Source organism: Pithys albifrons, chromosome 1 (assembly GCF_047495875.1).
Source record: "Pithys albifrons albifrons isolate INPA30051 chromosome 1, PitAlb_v1, whole genome shotgun sequence".
NCBI classification, from domain to species: Eukaryota; Metazoa; Chordata; class Aves; order Passeriformes; family Thamnophilidae; genus Pithys; species Pithys albifrons.
Genome location: NC_092458.1, coordinates 32,136,866 through 32,156,169, shown reverse-complemented (window position 1 = coordinate 32,156,169; position 19,304 = coordinate 32,136,866). Strand labels below are relative to the sequence as shown.

Here is a 19,304-nt window from a genome sequence, read left to right as displayed (position 1 = left end):
AAAGTCAGAGAGCACATTACTTTCAGAATTTCGGTCTTCCATTTTCAGTCTGTAACGTAACAAGAAACTCCCTTGACAAAGCCATCAAAAGTTGGTGAGCCAGTTGACAGTGTTTCACCACAATTCTATTATTATTTCCATCATTTATCAGAAGGATTACTCTAATTTTGTAATTTCTTCTTCCGTCTTTGATCAAGATGGAACATTTAATATTAAAACTACTGAAAAGAAGGCAAAACAGGTACTTGAAATAAGATGCAGTAGATGTTAATTCTGTAACTTAAAATCCAAGACAAACTTCTGAATTAGGATTATGGAAGAAACTCATTTAAACATAACTGACTTAATGCCTTAAATGCTAAAGAAGCAGCTGCCATCCCATTTTCTATATAGTTTTTGCAGTCCCTATCATCCACTGACAATAAATATATAACAATGAGTTGGAGTAATTGCTGACTGTGAGATACCTGCATGTAATTTGGTGACCAGTTTAATTTTTGTTGAAGATAAAGGAGATTGATCTCCTTTCATTAAACAGACAACACTTCATTGATGCAGCTGATTCTCACACAGTTCTTTCTGACCAAGCAGCCTGAGACATGAAAAGAATCAGAACCAAAGAGTCACTCATTTACAGTCTGGGAAATAAAGAGCATGAGAGCAAATCTAGGATCAACAGAAGAAAGTGGGATTTTGAACTGAGGAGATCATAAAAATACCGATGTTGAATTCAGTAAGCTTCACCTAGGCACTAAGCTTATTACATTTTTATAGTACTTACTATCACAGGCTATCAGTCTTCAATATAGAATACAATTTAAATACAAGCATAAAAATATGTCTTAAGAAACAAATTGACTTGGTCTAATTCTCTGCCTCCATTGCATATAAAACTTCACAAACCATTGCAAGTTCTTCTATGGTTTGTACATATTATTTATACAATGCAGCCGGACAACATGAGACAGACTGTCCTAGAATATTCTTTTTTAAAAGATCTCAATCAGTAAGAAATTACAGCCTGAATTTTGTTTTTCAGATATAGGTTTCAAAGTAAAGACAAATGTATTACTAGCATTAGTTTACTTGCTCATGACAAGTGACAATAGCCTGCAATACCAAAAACTATAGTATGATTATCATATCACAAGCCTCAAAGAATCATAGAATTCTAAGGGGTTGGAATGGACCTTAAAAATCATCTAGTCCCAAATCCCCCTGCCACAGGCAGGGAGACCTTTCACTAGACCAGGTTGCTCAAAGCCTTATCCAGCTTGGACTTGAACACTGACAGGGTTGGGACATCCACAGCCTTTCAGGGCAACCTGTTACAGTGTCTCACCATCCTCCCAGTAAATAATTCTTCCTAACATCTAACCTAAATTTCCCCTCTTTCAATTTGTACCCATTACTCTTTGTCATGTCACTACAGTTCCTGATGAAGAATTCCTCTCTGGCTTCCTTGTAGGCCCCCTTCAGATACTTGAAGGTTGCCATGAGGTCTCCACACAACCTTTCCTCCAGGTTGAACAGCCTGTCTTTGCTGGGGAGGTGCTGCAGTCCTCTTATCAACTTAGTGGCCCTCTGGACTTGCTCCAACAGGTCTATGTTATTCTTATCTTGGGAACACCAGAACTGTATGCAGAACTCCAGGTAGGGTCTCACAAGAGCAGAGTAGAGGAGGAGAATCACCTCTTTTGACCTGCTGGCCATGCTCCTTTTGATGCAGCCCAGGATGTGGTTGGCTTTGCCAACTCACTTTGAGTTTTTCATCAACCATCAGCCCCAAATCTTTCTCTGCAGGGCTGCTCTTAATCAGTATTCCCCACAACCTGTAGGTGTGTCTGAGACTGCCGTGACTCAGGTGTAGGACTTTGCATTTCTCTTTGTTGAACTTCATGAGGTTTGCATCAGCCCAGCTCTTAAGCCTGTCAAGGTCCCTCTGGATGCCATCCCTTCCCTCCAGTGTATCCACCACACCACAGTGCTCGGTGTTGTCAGAAAACTTGCCGAGGGGGCACTCAATCCCACTGTTCATGTCACCACCAACATGTTGAACAGTTAACAGTACTTTCCTCCCAGGTAGTACCTATACACTCAATATAACCTGGTACACTGCACACTTATACACATTTCACTTCTTCCAGAGGAGTTAACCTATCATGAAACCTATTTATGAGCAAACAGTGTATGATAGCAAGAATAAGAAATATTAATATATAGTTTTGAAAACAAAAGGAGCTCAGACTTTGTAGTAGATATATCCTATAGTGTCATCTTCTGGTTTCTTTAATATCAGTATTTTGTGCTCCTTTTCTAAACATATCAACATCAATTTATTTTGTAAAGGTGGATATCCATCTGTGCAATTCCAGGAGTCCACTGTATCAATTGCCTTTGCAAATGGAACGAGAACCAACCAACATTCACAAGGCATGGGCAGGCCAAATTTTTAATAGATTCTACCAGCATGGCAACAATAACTCAGAAGGAAACATGACCAATAAAAGGCACAATATCACAACAACATTTGAGTTTAACTTTCCTTCTAGGGTAACAAACTCTTGGATGAAGGCATCATTTTATTTTGTCACTTAGTTTACACAGGGAAAAGGGAAAGCTTTTAGAGAGAAGAGGCTGGCAGTTTCAGAAACTATTTTTTCCCCCCCAAAATACCCCTGGGAACCAAAGGAAGTATATTTCTCACTCATCCGCAGAAGGTGTTAATTAGACATGACTCAGCATTTTCAAAATCTTCTTAGCTCAGCTATACTTACATTGTTATTAATTGGGACTTAAGTGGATGGTGCCTACCTTATTCATAAATCAGGTTTCTCACTGGACTATAATTTTGCATTAATCATGGTTCAAATGTTTATTAGAACTTCAATTCCTAAAATATGTACAGACATGCTGATTTAAGGTAAAGTTCAGCAGAACCATATGGCAATGCATTCATTGATCCTACACTCTCGAAAAATCTTGAATGCACTTAAATTAGGGCAACGTTTCATAAAAAATTTCCTTATGTAAAGATTTTTCAAATACAAATACATCTTTAGTAAATGTTAATAGATTTCTAAACAGTTCCTTATTTACTTCAATTGCAACTGTCTTTAGAAGTCCACGGATCAATATGTTCTTGCCAAAATTATAACATTTAACAAGTATTTTCCCTAAAATCAATAATTCAAAGAATAAGTCAAATAGTTCACTAAACAGGATAACTCACTGATTGTACGGCCAAACTTTGCAAACAAAGATTTGGGAAGGGCTCTCCCCACGTGGGTGTGCCCTTCCAGCCTGCGCAGTGGATTTTTTAGGTGAGGCACAGCGTGCGCAGAACTGGCGCCACCGTTTAAGTCCCAAGCTCCCTTTGCCACAGCCGAGCGAGCTTGGACAGTGACAGTGAAGTCCTCGGGACTGTCACAGCACCCGGTACTAACCGGGGCTGACCCTGCTGAGCATCCGAGATGGGATGGGATGGGATGGCAGGGAGGCATTGAACTACCAGGGAACGGTCCCACTGAGACTCAAACTCAGGTCCTTGGGATTCGGAGTCCGGAGTGCTCTCCTTTATACCATGGGACCACCCTGTTAACTCATTGATTAGCATTCAAAGAAACACGGATATTTTTGATTAAATATTAGGAAAAAGATTTTTTGCATAAGTTTGGTCAAGCACTGGAATAGGTTGTCTAGAAAGTTTATGGAATCTTCATCCTTGGTGGAGCCTGAGAGTCACTTGTATAACCTGGATAACCCAAGCCATGGGCAACTTCATCTAACTGAACCTTCTCTGGGCAGCAGGTCAGATCGGATGACCTCTAGAGGTCCCTTACCACCTAAGTTATTCTATGACTCTATGAATAGCACCAAAGAAGGTGCTCCATTTCAGAGTAACTATATTCACTGATAAATGCTACAAAACATCCAGCTTGAACAATAAATGCAGCCATTTTCTATTAAACTATCTTTGCATAACATTGGTTATGTCTAATCTATTTTACTGTATTTTTACCTAATAAATGAAGAGCAAAATGTCAGTGCGAAGAAAATAATCTGTGTTGTTATCTATACATGTATAACATAAATTCAGGCCATGGAACCAACTCCAGTCAGCTATTCATTGTGTGTGCCCAGACTCATCAGACACGCTTCAAAGACAGGTTCATTATATGGCAGATAAAGACAAGTTCATCCTATGTGGAACAGCTAAGGACTCCAGTTTTGTCTGGTTCAGAGACAATGAGGCTGAGAGGTAACTTTGTTGCTCTCTACAGCTTCCTGAGGAGGGGACAACTAGAGAGTGGAGAGCTGATCTCCCTAGTACCCTGTGTCAGGGAAGGTTCAGACTAGAAAACATTTTGTAAAAAGGGTGGTTAAACACTGGAACAGGCTTCCTAGAGAGGAAGTCAATGCTCCAAGCCTGTGTTTAAGAGGCATTTGAACGATGCGTTTCAAGATTTGGTCAGCCCTGAACCGGTCAGTCAGTTGGACTAGATTATGGTTGCAAGCGCTTTACTACGGTCCCTTCCAACCCTCCTCACCTTGCCTTGCCCTGCCTCACCCCTCCACCCCCACAAACCCACAAATTTAAACAATCCAGTGAAAGACATTAGACTATGCAGCAGCAGCATATCATTCATAGTCCCTACGTGTCTGACTGTGAGTGAAGCTGGCATTGCATACACACAAGCTCAGAAATCAAGCTTTGTACAAAAGTCACTGTTGGCCACCTATCTCTCTCTCTGCAATAATACCTATGTGTTCTTGCCCTTTTCTCTGCAAAGGCTGCACTGGTTGTAATAGTAACTTCTTATTCCCATACTGTTCAAATTTGCATAACGGTCACTAATTCTCCATTCATAATCCTGTGTCCTTATCTTCACCTACTTAACAGACACCTCTGCAGAAAAAAGCACAGGTAGCAGCCAGAATTAGCACTTCACTAAGGACTCCTCTGGCTTTATACAACTCAAGAAGATTTTCTCAGGATCATCTTATTTCAGTAATTTTCTAAATATTAATGAAAATTTAACTTTTATCATTAGAGTGATGATATCATAGTTTAGTTTGGAAGTGAACAAAAAATGCTATCTGCAAACTCAGTAAAAATTCAAGAGCTTAAGTACAACATCAGATGTCTCTGGAGTCACCAGACCTTTCAGGAGTGAAAAGCAAGGATCACACACTGATTATCTATTCTGTGCAATAGTGACATAACTGCATTGTCAATACGGTCCGCAGATGGATTTTCTATATGAAAGCTGAATTTGTATTTGGAGAAGACTGGAAACAATTAGCAAAATAATGATACAAAATAAGAATTATTGAAAAATTCTGCAGTTTTGTAGCTTACAATATTGTACCTACTTACACAAATTAGCCCAGCAAGAACAGCAGAGATATAAAAGAAGCATTTGTTTAACAACATGGATTATATTAAGGAAAAAAAATCAAAGCAAAATAACTTTCTCATTTCGCTCACAGTAAGACATATGTTCTTATTTAAGTAACCACACAACAAAACATTGAGCCCTCTGAAACAAAAATTGAAATTCTAAGTCCATATATGAACCAATAGACATTTACAAAATATTCTTGCTAATGTATATGTAACTTTTTATTCCTTTCATTCTTTATACTAATGCAATTAATCTATTTCCTACTAGTAAACCTTTATTAGGAATGCTGGCATTATATTTTAGAGTGATTAAATATGCAGTAAAGCTGCAGCTTTGTCAATCTGTCTTTTCAGTTTATAGACCAGAATGTTGCCTGCCGTTAAAAAAAAACATAGCAAGCAGAGTTGGTAAGTTAAAAAACAAACACCAAATGTCATTAGCACACATTCAAATCACTTGAAGCACACACAGAACACTGTTTAAATGCTTACCTTAACTATCCCACGGATATGCATTTTTGCTATCATCTCTGCAGTGTAAAGAAACATCAACAGAGTATCAAGAGCAAATGTCACATACTGGAGAGGTGGGTAATGCTCGAAGGTCTTTGGAGTGTTCATACAAACAGAAATAACACTGATGATGGCACAGATTCGTAGTAAAGAGTGCACCCACTGGATAAAAAAAACCAACAAAACAAATCCAAACTCAAGATATTGTGAGATTGCTTTGATGTTCAAAAAAGATCAAATATTTTGCCTCCATAACTCATATTGGCACTTTTTGTCAATGCACGTCTGTGTTCTTGTACATCAGGAACCACATAGTAAAGGTCTTCAAGCAAAAATAAGCACTCCTAAATAATTTATACATATATTTACATATATATATAATGTTATTAGTTAATTTGTGAGGTTTTATAATTCAGAAACTAAGAATTAAGAACCAGGACACTAAGAATTAGGATTCCATAATTCCTACTTTGTGGCATTTGTAATTCAATTTCTTTTCAAATGACATCTTGCCACAGTTATGGACAGACAATAATTAGAATTAGTTGAAGTTATAACTTGGGTGAATACATTAAATGAAATTATCTATGGAAAATTTTAGTTCAACATTTAGAAGAAATTGTTTTTAAATCAGTTTACAAATCCAAAAACTGAGAGGCACAAGGTTAAAAGCATCCTTCCGTTTATGAAACGAACTAATATAAAAGGGTCTATGTCACAGAAAGCTACTTCTTAAGATGAAGATTCACTTTTGTTCCAATCAAATTTTATTGCTATAAGACAACAGTTCATCTCTATTACTACTTAGGTCTCAGACCTACTTCTTATTAATAAAGCTCATATTCAGTGCCAGTCACAGAGGAAGGTGTAACAAAGAAAAGCAGAATACAAAGTTTTAAGGTATGATTTTTTTCCTTTAAATCAAGACACGATTTGAACAACTTCAAGCCAGACAAATGTAATGATTTGGAGTTGGTAAGGTCATACCTATCAAAACAAGAAGGAAAAGAAAGGACATTTCAGGAAGAAAAAAATATCTCCAAGCAAGAAACACCAAAGTGTATTTATAAAGCTTTTTCACCAGGGGAAAAATTCAACACTCATTTACAGTACTTCAGACCTTTTGACATCCAGAAGACTTAAGAATAGCCACCTAATTTAATACTCACTGTTTGTTCATCTAAGTGTAATGATATTGATCTGAATTGAATAGCTCTATCATTTGCATACTCTGAGCCCAGATTAATAATTTGGAAGTGGAAGGCACCTGATGAATGATCTCTAATATCCTTTTAACATCTACTTTGTTTTGAAGCTTGTATCAATATATGGGTGTTGTTTTGTCCATGATTTAGGTGTTAAAACTCAGCACTCAACCTGAAAGGATCTGGCATCCATACTGCAAATGAGATGATAGTTCCATACAATGAATGCAATGCCAACTATGGGTCTTATTTCAGAATATTTTACTTTCTGCTTTTAAAAAATAGAAATTTATACACTTTAAGAAAAATATGAAAATTCTTCTCTACAAAAACATAAATAATTCGCAATATAGGAATCCTGATGCATGCTGACTGTTGAATAAATAATATGATCAAAACAATCATATTTACACAGTAAAGGCGTTTTCTTAATACTGTACATTCTATTATTAACTCTACTCCTAATAAAACTTGCCCCAGTTGCAAGTTGTCAGACATTTTTCAACTTATCTTTTTCTTAGGGTAGGTTAAATGATACCAGGGAAATGAGAACTGTACTTCAAATTAAACAGCCAAAATATACTTCTATATTCATATATGATGTAAAAGGAGAGATTTTAAAGTCAAAAGTGCTGACTGCTGGCTACCACTTGAGCAATGAAATGCTCCTTTTAACATCCTTTTCAGAAGCCCATCTCATGAACTTGTAATTCCAACAACCATGTTAGGGACCAGAGACATTGCAAGGATGCAAAGAACCAATCAGTAGATGAACTGATTGGAAAATACTGCCTGATTATCCTATCATTTTGCAACAGCCAAAATAAATGGCTTTATTTAGTTTTGGACTTTTTTAAAAAAATAACTGGTAGATTAGCAACTATAGCTCAATACTTGTTTCTGACAAATATCTAATTCAGAATCTTTTGTGGAAGTCATATTTCAACACTACAAGTTACATTTAACTTAAAATTAGTAATCACAGAGAGATACCCACTGGTTTGTTAATCCATAGAATATCTGCGTTGTCTGACAAAGATTCATCCGGACCAAAATCTGTAACTGGCTGGGCTTCCACCCTTGAACTTTGTTTCCTTTTTAGCATTCTGAAGTTAACTTTTGTTATCTACAATCATGAAACCTCCTTGGGGAGAAAAAGACAGAAAACATTAATTCTTTAAAACCATTTTATAATGCATTTTGAATGGTTTTATAAATAACCTAAAGCATTTTGCTTTCATGCAAACTGCTTTTGTACTTACTGATTAACAGGATATTCATTTTATTAAATATAAATCACTGACATGACTATTTACACAAAGGTACATAACACAAACAATTACCAGAAACTTAGCAATGCTGACAGAAAATTTGTACCAATATGCAAAGAATGCTATTGCTGTGAACTTCAACACAGAGTAATCACTGGATGGATTTGACCTGGAGCCATTTAATTAAATGGTGACATTTCCATTTATTACACTAGGCTAAGATAAATCCCAACATGCCAAAGGCAAACAGGCGATGTTAAGTAGCCAACAGATGTTAATGTTCTTACCGAAATCAGAAGAGCCTTTTTGCTATACTACTATTAACATGTACTTTTCTAATACTGTTTTCTTTAATGTTAGCAATTATCTATCCAACAGCCAGATAGATGGCTGTCTCTGGGGCTCGTGATGGCACACAGAAGCACTGAGGAAAATGTCTTATTTCCACAAGGTCAGGCTGAGACTGGACATTGCTGCACGAGTGGCACTGACTGAGACTTCTGTATGCTCAGTGATGTGAGCCACAACCAAGGGACACAACAAGAGAGCAGAAAGGTGAGTTAGATCTTATTATTGACTTTCCTACAGACACAGTTCTCGGATCACAGAGTCTAAATAAATCCAAAGAGATGAGGAAGATACAGTCACCTAAGGAGTAATAGTCTGCCCATGAAATACATTCTGTTGTTCATGAAATACAACCCCTTAGAGATAATGTTTTTTTCATCAAAGTGAGGGGAAGGAAGAAAACAAGATCTTGGACCTTGTCCTGGATCTTTATGCGGGATCAAGTGTTATTCGTTGGTGACACTGCACTGTGGCAAACAAAAGTCTGTCAAAACTAGTATAAGATAAAATCATCGAGTGGTTTGGGTTGTGAGAGACCTTTAAAAATAATCTAATCCAATTCCTTTGCCATGGGCAGGAACATCTTTCCCTACATCAAGTTGCTCAAAGCCCATCCAGTTTTAAATGATGGCGTAACCACAACTTCTCTGAGCAGCCTGTTCTTACGTATCACCACCTTCACTGTAAAGAATTTCTTCCTTATGTCCAACCTAAATCTTCCCTCTTTCAGTTTAAAGCTCTTGCCCCCTTGTCCTGTCACTCAGTACTTGGAAATTACAGCCCTAAGTATCACAATGACAACTGCAACATGAATGCAAGAGACACTGTCCGTGGTTAGCTGGAGGCAACAGTGGGCTCAGGACTGTGGAAGTCGCTGTGCTTGGTCTCAGCTGGCATGTCCAAACACTACACATGCATCTTTGGTTGTCTTGTATTTTAGCTTTTATGGCAAATGCAAACCATTAATCTTATTCCAAGTCTCTCTAAGTCTCCCCCTGCTCTGTTTTTTCTCTTTCAGATTCAACAGGCCAGCTCCAGTTCTGTAAAACCAAGTCTCAACCACTGGTTTCTCTTTGTACAAGCAACACAGCAGCAGGGCTGGGGTCTTGTACTGAGACATTATGCTGACATTATGCAATAACTGATTTTTAAAATAAGCAGAAATAACAAAGGCACAAAATAAGTGACCACTTCTGACACCTACACTCAAGTGGTCATTCACAGCAACCTTAGTACAAGTGAATCTGGTAAGCTGTCACTAAAAACATTCAAATATTGTAAAATGAACATCATAAATTAATAATCTTTCTCTAAAACACACAGACCAAAATAATATTCAAAGAGGTTGTTTATTCTCTTAATCTTCATGCTCAAACTTCATGCTTCTACTTCTTTCTCATAACTGAATTCACTACTTCCTCCTATTTAGCAGTTTTTTCCAGTTTCTCGTATTTATTTCTAAGCCTGATGTATTGACCTTTTTTCTCTACTTGTACCAAAGCATAACGAGAGATGCTTGAAGCCTCAGAGCTGCTGGTGTGCTTTTTGAGGTCGTGAAACCTTAAAATGGATACATTTAGCACAGTGATAAGAAGTCACTGCAATGCCTGGGAGATGTATTTCCCAAAACCTTAGGAAAAAAACAAATGCACTGTATAAAATGTTTCTTGTAAATATTTTCTTTTTCAAATTTTTACTCAAAAGCTAATCAGTTAATTATGAAAATAATAATTGTATGGTTACTATTTCTGGTAATGGATATGACTGAGCTCTTAGAAAGCTTTTAAGAAAATATGTAGCAATAAATAGAGAATTAATATGATAAGCACAATCAGTAATTATAAAAAAATACTCAGGATATGAAACACTGATTTTTGTTTAGCCACTACTGATTTTTTTTAAATAAATGACCCTCTAAATAACAAGCTATGTTCATTTGGGGAAGAAAGTAGATAGTTATCAACTATCTATTAGAAAGGCTCTGTTGTTTTTATGTTTTTCTCAATACAGCTTATTTATACATCTGATGTATAGAATGAGTAGTCATGTCCTTTTAATGAAATTCCCATTTATCTTTTACCCAGTGCTTTGTTTGTTCAAATTTTTTTCATTTGTCCAGGCACAGAAAATAACATGAACTTTAGATGCACATAATGGATGGCCATAAATAATAACAATGGATTTCAGACATTTAAATGTTGTGGCTAAAGAGATTAGAATTCTTATTTTTAAGAGGTAGCCTTGAATAAATGAATCTTCACGTATGTAAACCAAATGGAATGGAGGAAATGTTCACAGAATGTAAAAATCAGCTTGTTTACTTACTTGAAATGACCACAAATGCACACAAAAAATGCAGAATAAAGAAGACAAGCCAATAATATCATGGAAATTGTCTTTAGCAATAATATTCAAAGTATAGTGTGGTTGCTTTCACGCTTTTATGCCTTTTTTCCTGTTGTTGTTGCTACTTTTATTTTACCAGGGAACACAGGTTTTTCACATGTCTGTTGCTGTTGGGCAACAGAAAACCTAATGCAGCTTTGAGACTCTGCCATGTATGTGACGAATTTTAACCCTGGACTAAAATCCCTTTTCCAATTATCTCTGCAAGAGGAACGAGCCAAAAGAGGAAGAGAAGGGGAGCTGTGCACGATCTCCTTCCAGCATGTGACACGCAGTGAGCACCACACCAAGCTGTGCTAGTGGGGAGGCCGCAGTCCTCCCTACCCTGACTGCAAATCCACCCCTGCAGTTTCCGTATTCTGGCACGCATTGTTAGGTCTTTCTTTGATCATAACCTGTTATTAATGTGAAAGGCTTAATACATTCCCTAGCAAGTACTTCTAGTGCCAGTGTTTTTAAGACATGCTGTATGAAGGGAAAAGACAAGTTTTGAGACATGAAAACACCATGAAGCTTTGGGGCTACAACCACTTCACACTGCTTTGGAGTACTGAGGTATTCAAGTATCATTTATAATGCAAGTTCATTCTACACAGCATAATCTGCTCAAAAGATCTCTATCACAAAGTCAAGAAAACATACTTATAAATGCTCTGGCTGACAAAGAAGGCAGTTGAAAAATAACAGAAATATAAATAGGAAAATAAAGCAGGTATTCCTAACTACAGTTTATGGAGAGAATTTAAAAGTCAGACAAATCCTCAAAATCAGCAATATGTGGCTTCCAACATTCTTGTTTCTCACTGCCCATTTTATCATGTGAGCACTGTCTGAAGGTCCTCCCAAGGCAGGCCACATACAAGCACTCTCTTCAACACCAGTTCTCTCTCTGAAAATCTCAACTCCCTTTCTAACTTATCCCAGAGCAGGGACACTGAAAGTGGCACATACACTTCAAGACAATAATGACAAATGAGAAAGCTAAAATGGGTGACAGGAAGATGGGAACACCTATACACATAGCATGATGAAAAAAAACCATTCCCATGTTACACATTTAAAAAGCCCCAAACTACAGGCTACCTTAAAGAAATTGATTGCTCTTAACCATAGTATGCATTATATGGTTATAGGAAAAACCTAAGTTCTTATTCTTTCATCTCAATAGCCTTTTCCTTTCCCTCTTTCAAAATTGTGTGTTTCTCTCTTGCCTGCTCCCTCTATCCCCATGTTCTTCCATCCCTGATTTTGGGTGTAGGTATAGGTAAATAGCATATTAGCATTTGTTTCCATGTTGAAAAATATTTGAAGTGAGCAAATTACATATGTGACAGTATAGTCATATTTATTTTAGAAAAGACAGAATTCCAATGGATCTAATCACATGGCATATGCCACCGTAGATGCTATTAACTCAAAACTAATTTCAAGAAAGAACTTATTTCAGTACTTTTCCTCTCTGTGTGGTATTCTTACTGCATCTGATGAAATGTTCGAAAAGATCTCTTCATTATTTTGAACATGATACACTGCTAATAGCTGACCAAACTTTAGCATTTATTAGAAACAAACCCCGCTCTTCACAAAGAAGGTAATATCCTAAAAATTAGTTACATTCACATTTTCAAATCATTTGGATACATGTAGGAAAGAACAACTGGTTATACCTTGTACTTATTAACAAAATTCCAGACCAAAAGTAACAGAACTGGGGTTCAAAACTGAAGAGGGTTTAACAAGTGTCTAAGGCTGTCAGGGTAAGAACATCTAGTCTGAAAATAACACAGGTGTCCAGACTTCAGCTCTTTGCTCCCAACACGTGTCCTGCATCTTGCCTTAATATCAACTAAGGACAATGCTCTCACAACATTTATTTCTTACATATAAGTTCTTCCACTCAGACATAGCCAAAATAATTCAGATCTATGGAGCAGACAGATGAAATATCACACTCTATACAGAGGCAGATCTCTCATGAGTCAGCTATACAGTCTACCTCTGCTGTCATGTAATGTATCAGGAGTCCTTTTGACTATAGGCCTTGTAACATCCAGAATATACATTACAGAAGAAACTACACATGTATATACATGATGCTGTGAAGCAGCCAGAAAATGAACTTCTTAATTTTAAAAGGAATTGCTTACCTTTTTCACATTTTTCAATTTAAAAATTTGGTTGTGTAAAAACCAAAAAAAAAGCAAAACAACTGAAGATGATTTTTCAAATGGTCCTGTTAGACCTCATCATGGTACATTCCACCACACTTTTTTGACATACAAAGTAGAGACTGAGGTACTCAAAAGCAAAATTTGTAGTAGAGTAGGTACACTCTCACATTACAGAGTCCTGGCTCCCGAAGTATCCCAAAGGAGGGACATGTCTGAGCATGAAGCAGCTAATTCCCTGTACAATTAACCAACTAGTTTTTGTGTTCCATGGAAACCAAGAGTGTGAGCACCAACCAGGCTGCTGGTTGGCATGACTGTACAATGTAATATCTTTCCAAGCCCTACAATTAGACTGTCAGAATAGTTGATAAAATGCTAAAATTTAATGATGGCCATTGATTATACCGGAAAGTAATGAAAACCTTCTGAAGGACAAGGCAGGCATTGCTAAAAGCCAGCACAGCTTCATGATAGGAAGGTCCTGATTATCCAAACTGATTTTCTTCTATGACAAGGTAACCCATCTAGATGATAAAGGGAAGCCAGTTGATGTAATCTTTTTGGATTTCAGTAAAGCTTTTGATACTGTCTCTCACAGGATCCTTCTGGACAAAATGTACATCCCACAGCTGGATAAACACATCACGTGGTGGGTGAGCAGTTGGCTCACAGGTCAAACACAGAGGGTAAGAGTGAATGGGGGAACATCAGACTGGTGACCTGTCACTGGTGGGGTTCCACAGGGCTCCATCTTGAGCCCTGTGCTCTTCAGCATCTTCATCAATGACTTGGACGCAGGACTGGAAGGGATACTAAGCAAGTTTGCAGATAACACAGAAGTGGGAGAAGCTGTTGACTCCCTCAGAAGGCAAGGAGACTCTGCAGAGAAATCTGGAAAAATTACAGGACTGGGCAATCACCAACCATATGAAGTTCAACCAGGAAAGTGCTGGATTCTGCACCAGGGATGGGGCAATCCTGGATGCAGGTACTACAGACTGGGGAATGCGATGCTGGAAAGAAGTACTATGGAAAGGGACCTGGGGGTCTGGTTGATGGCAAGTTGATTACGAGTCAGCAGTGCCGTGGCAGCCAGGGGGGCCAACTGTGTCCTAGGGGGCATCAGGCACAGCATCGCCAGCCGGTCGAGGGAGGGGATTGCCCTGCTCTGCTCTGCACTGGGGTGGCTTCACCTTGACTGTTGTGTGCAGTTTGGGGCACTGCAATATAAGAAAGATACTAGGCTCTTAGAGAGTGTCCAAAGAAGGGCAGTGAAGATAGTGAAGGGCCTTGAGGGGAATCATATGAGGAGCGGCTGAGGTCACTTGGTCTGTTCAGCCTGGAGGAGACTGAGTGGAGAACTCACTGCAGTTACAACTTCCTCATGAGGGGAAGAGCAGGGGCAGGCACTGATCTCTTCTCAGTGGTGACCAGCGATGGGACCTGAGGGAATGGCCTGAAGTTGTGTCAGGGGAGGTTTAGGTTGGATATGAGAAAGAGGTTCTTCACCCAGAGGGTGGTTGGGCATTGGAAGAGGCTTCCCAGGGAAGTGGTCACATCATCAAGCCTGACAGAGGTCAAGAAAGCATCTGGATGATAGTGTTGGGCATATGGTGTGACAGTTCAGGATGGTCCTGTGCAGGGCCAGGAGTTGAAGCTGATTCCACAGCTGATGAACTTTGTGGGTCCCTTCCATCTCTGTATATTCTGTAAATGCACAGTAATTATATGTAGAGAATATAATGGCAATGTATTTCCTTTATGGATATATAGCACAGTGTAAGAGCTTACTTCAAAAGTTCACTTCAGTGTGGGCCACCTACCCACCACTTGCTGCCCTAGGATGGGTCTACTGCAATGGAGTTTTTATAAATATCTTTAAGAGCACATAGCTTACAAAGATATGCAGCAATGCCCTTAGCAAGAATCATGCTGGGAAAAATGGAGGGCGGTGTTCTGGAATTTGCTTTTGCAGGCTACTCATCTCCTAGTGGAAATTGGGTTCAGCCCTTTGTGAAAGTAAGGGGACAGGCAGGACCAGGTCATTGTTGGAGTGGATTTAGGGAGCAACCCATCCTCTCTAAAATACCCCGCATTCATTAACATGCTATGAATACTGTGGGTCTATTTTTCAGACTTTTAAAGAAAGAGGTGAGGACATCCTTCCCAGAATGATACAGGGGTGGAAAGGAGCCTCTCTGTAGGCGGACACCTGGCAGCATGCCTATTTAAGTGATTATTCTAATGTTGTTGAGATTTTTTGTATTATTAATTAGATGTTAGTGTGCCTAGAACCTTGTAGACACATGTTTTCGTAATTTTATTGAACTATGTTAAAAATTAAAATAAACAGCCGTTATACTCTTTTGGATGCTACAAATTTTGCTAAAATAACTATTACAGCAATTGAAATATTCTAGATAACCTTCCCTTCCCAAATTCTTCCCTTTCAATCCTTTGAGGAATGGCCAGCAAAACAGTTAACACCTACATATTTTAAAATTGAATTCCTGAAAACAGAATTAGGACTTGTTTTATCCTCTTATCTCTCCTTTAAAACAAAAAAAATGTCACGTGATACACATTTTTCTTGCTGCAGGGCAGTTTCTAGAAGTTGCAGCCATAATCTCTGGTACTGTAGGTACTCTATTCAAAGGCTTTATTTTGGAGGGGAAAAAAAGGAAAACCGAGTTCACAGAATCATAAGCCTTATCATGTTGGAAGGACTTCAAATCTGCTGTTCCAAGACTCCACCTGGAGTATTGCATCCAGCTTCAGAGCCCCCAAAACAAGAAAGACATCAACCTATTCAAACAAGTTCAGAGGAGGACCACAAAGATGATCAGAGGGCTGGAGCACCTCTCCTATGAAGACAGGCTGAGAGCTGGGGTTGTTCAGTCTGGAAAAGACAGGGCCCCATGGAGACCTTCTAGAAGCCTTCCAGTACCTAAAGAGGGGGCCTACAGGAGAGCTGGAGAGGGAATTTTCAGAAGCAGATGTAGTAACAGAACAAGGGGGAATGTCTTTAAGATGAAGGAGGGTAGGTATAGATTAGATATTAGGAAGAAATTATTTACTGAGGATAGTGAGGCACTGGAACAGGTTGCCCAAAGAAGCTGCAGGTGCCCCATCTCTAGCAGTGATCAAGGCCTGGTTGGCTGGGGGTCTGAACAATTTGGTCTAGTGAAAGGTTCCCTGGCCATGGCAAGGGGTGCAACTAGATGATCTTTAAGGTACCTTACAATCCAAACCATTCAATGACTCTAAGGCTTCAGGAGGTCTCCATTCCAATTTCTTGCTCAAGCAGTATCAACTCTCATGATAGACCAGGCTACTGCAGTTTACTCAGGTTACTCCAGACCAGTCTCGGAAACCTCCACTAAAAGAGAGTGTGCAATTTCTTTGAGCAACATGTTCTATCTCATCAGGAGATACTCATGCCTCAAGAAGACATTCTTATCCATGAAAGTCTGACTCCCTACCTCTACCAGAGTTTGGTCTAGTAGCCCATTAGTCCCAGCAACACAACATGATACTATTAATGTCCTATCATGAAGGTTTAAAACTCAAAACCTCTTTGACTGAATACTTAGGTTTGGATGAATGCCTGTTATAGTTTGAGCTGGCAAAATGCCAACTGCCTGGTACCCAGTCAAAAAGTCCACTCCCAGAGCAGGAGAGTGAGGGAAAACAGCAGAAACGAGGCTTTAAACACAGTGAGGTTTTTATATTTATACAGAGGAGAGCTTAACACATTAAAACTTCTACAATGCCATACAGATCTACAGTGTTCATGGTAGGAGTGATGCCCACGAGCTGCAAATAAGTCGTTAGAGTAAGTTACATTTCCAAGTGGTATAGCTCAAGTGAGAATGAACTGTGACTGGCCTAATTTCAGATTATAATAAAACAGATGCACCAAACAACAAGACCATGGGTCTACATAGAGCACAAATGACATGCTGATTATGACAGTACCAAGCTCAAAGGGTAAAACTAAAAATTCCCCAGTTGTTCCTAAAAGTCTCAAAGGTATATGCATAAACTTGAAGAGAGATGGAGTTTTCTAGTAGCCAGTGAGATTAACTCAAAGAAATGTGATTTCCTGCCCCTCATGAAAGTTAAGAAACTCTAACTTTGTGATTGATGCAGCAGAGTGTAGTTCATTGCTAGTAAGTATCATTTCTCTGTTGGTCACTTAGAGGGCAGGTGGGATGGGGCTGCTGTGGAAGGAAATTAACAGAAAGAGGGACAATGAAATGAAACAGCAAATTTATGACGCTTATGACAAAAGATTCAAATAGCATTTTGTTACTGTTTGCTCACTGCAAATATTTGCTTTAATGCAACAATGGCTAACCTACCAAATCATACCTGACTTAAAAGCTACGTTTGCATGTAAAGGCCATCAGAAACCTTCATCCTTCCTAGAAATATGTTTCTGATGTTAGTGGGAGTACTAAAATAAAAAGATGTCAACAAAGAGAAAACATTAAGCACCTCTCTCTTCATTCGATGAACAACCCCCTGAAACTGCACATGAAAGAGATTTACTCCAGGCCTGAGTGGGTCGTTTCCTCCAACCACCCAATCCCGCAGCAGTCCCTGCGGACCGGCCGAGCCCTGCGCTCGGGGAGAGAGCTCCCCACGGCCATTCCCGTCCCCATCCACAGATGTCCCATGACATCCGTGCACCCCGAGGAGGCCTGTTCGCCTCTCGGCCCTGCTCTGCCTCAGCGCCGAGTGCGGCACTCCTGGCCGAGGGGTCCTGGGCGGTCTCGGCGGGGGCGGCCGGGCCGGAGTGCCCCTCGCACCGCGGGGGAAGGACAGCTGGGGCGGGCGATGCGGACAGCGCCACCGCCCCTTTATCCCCCTCCGCGGTGCCGGTCGGGCCTCTCGCCGCGCCCGTCCCCTCCCTGGTAGCGCCGGCGCCCGAGGGGCCGCGGGAGGGGTGGAAGGCGCGGGGGCCCCATCGCGCACCGAGAGCGAGCCGCGCCCGCCGCCTCCGACCTACCGCCAGCATCTCCCTTCATGGCGCGGTCGGGAGCGGCCCCCGCGGGTGTGCGGGGTGTCGCGGTGCCGTGCCAGCCTCGCACGCCGCCCTCCCGCGCTGGATCGGGGCGGCGGGGCCCGCCCGGCGCCGTCCGCGCTCAGTCTCTCGGCAACGGCGGCGGGGGCGGGCGGGCGGCGAGGCAGGTGCCGAGCGCGCACGGGCGCTGGGGCGGACAGAGCCCTGCCTTGCCGGAGCTCCGGCTGCGGAGAGACGCGGCTTGACGGTCCCGGAGCAGGGGGTGACCCCAGCGCCGTCCCGACACACAAAATACCCCCACAGCTGCTTGAGCTGTGGCCGTTGCGCCCCGAAACACGCGGGAGGTGCCCGGCATGGGACGGAGCCCGCCGGGGGTGCCCCTGGCCGAGCCCGCACGGCCCTGCTCTGAGCAGCAGCGTGTGCTCAGGATCACTGCAGCAATGTGCAGGGCTTGGGCTGGAGCTCTAGCTTTTTTGTTCCTTGGTTGGTTTGTGGTTTTTTTTTTTTTGTTTGGTTGAGGCTTTTCGTTTGGTTTTTTGTTTGTTTGTGGATTTTGTGGGGTTTTTGCTTGTTTCTGTTTTGAAGTTTTGTTTGGGTTGGGTTTTTTTTAATGATGATGCTGGGATAAGCATGATTTTTATGATAAGTGCTGATATAGTTTACTTATATTGGTATGCATGGCCAAACTTTGCGAACAAAGATTTGGGAAGAGCTCTCCCCACGTGGGTGTGCCCTTCCAGCCTGTGCAGTGGATTTTTTAGGTGGGGCACAGCGTGTGCAGAACTGGCGCCACCATTTTAAGTCCCAAGCTCCATCTGCCACGGCCGAGCGAGCTTGGACAGTGACAGTGAAGTCCTCGGGACTGTCACAGCACCCGGTACTAACCGGGGCTGACCCTGCTGAGCATCCGAGATGGGATGGGATGGGATGGCAGGGAGGCATTGAACTGCCAGG

At 40.5% G+C, this 19,304-nt stretch overlaps 1 protein-coding gene across 2 annotated transcripts in view; it reads right to left on the bottom strand.

Moving 5' to 3' along the window:
* The window catches only part of NALCN (sodium leak channel, non-selective), a 229,073-nt gene extending 210,536 nt beyond the window's left edge, over positions 1 to 18,537 (bottom strand). For both annotated transcript variants that reach the window (XM_071548846.1, XM_071548855.1), the window contains exons 1-3: positions 18,336 to 18,537; positions 8,123 to 8,269; positions 5,900 to 6,082 (exon numbers count right to left, since the gene is read on the bottom strand). In XM_071548846.1, the coding sequence (XP_071404947.1) occupies positions 5,900 to 6,082; positions 8,123 to 8,230 (291 nt within the window). In that variant the 5' untranslated portion in view covers positions 8,231 to 8,269; positions 18,336 to 18,537. The remainder of the gene's footprint in view (positions 1 to 5,899; positions 6,083 to 8,122; positions 8,270 to 18,335) is intronic.
* Positions 18,538 to 19,304: the final 767 nt, after the last annotated feature.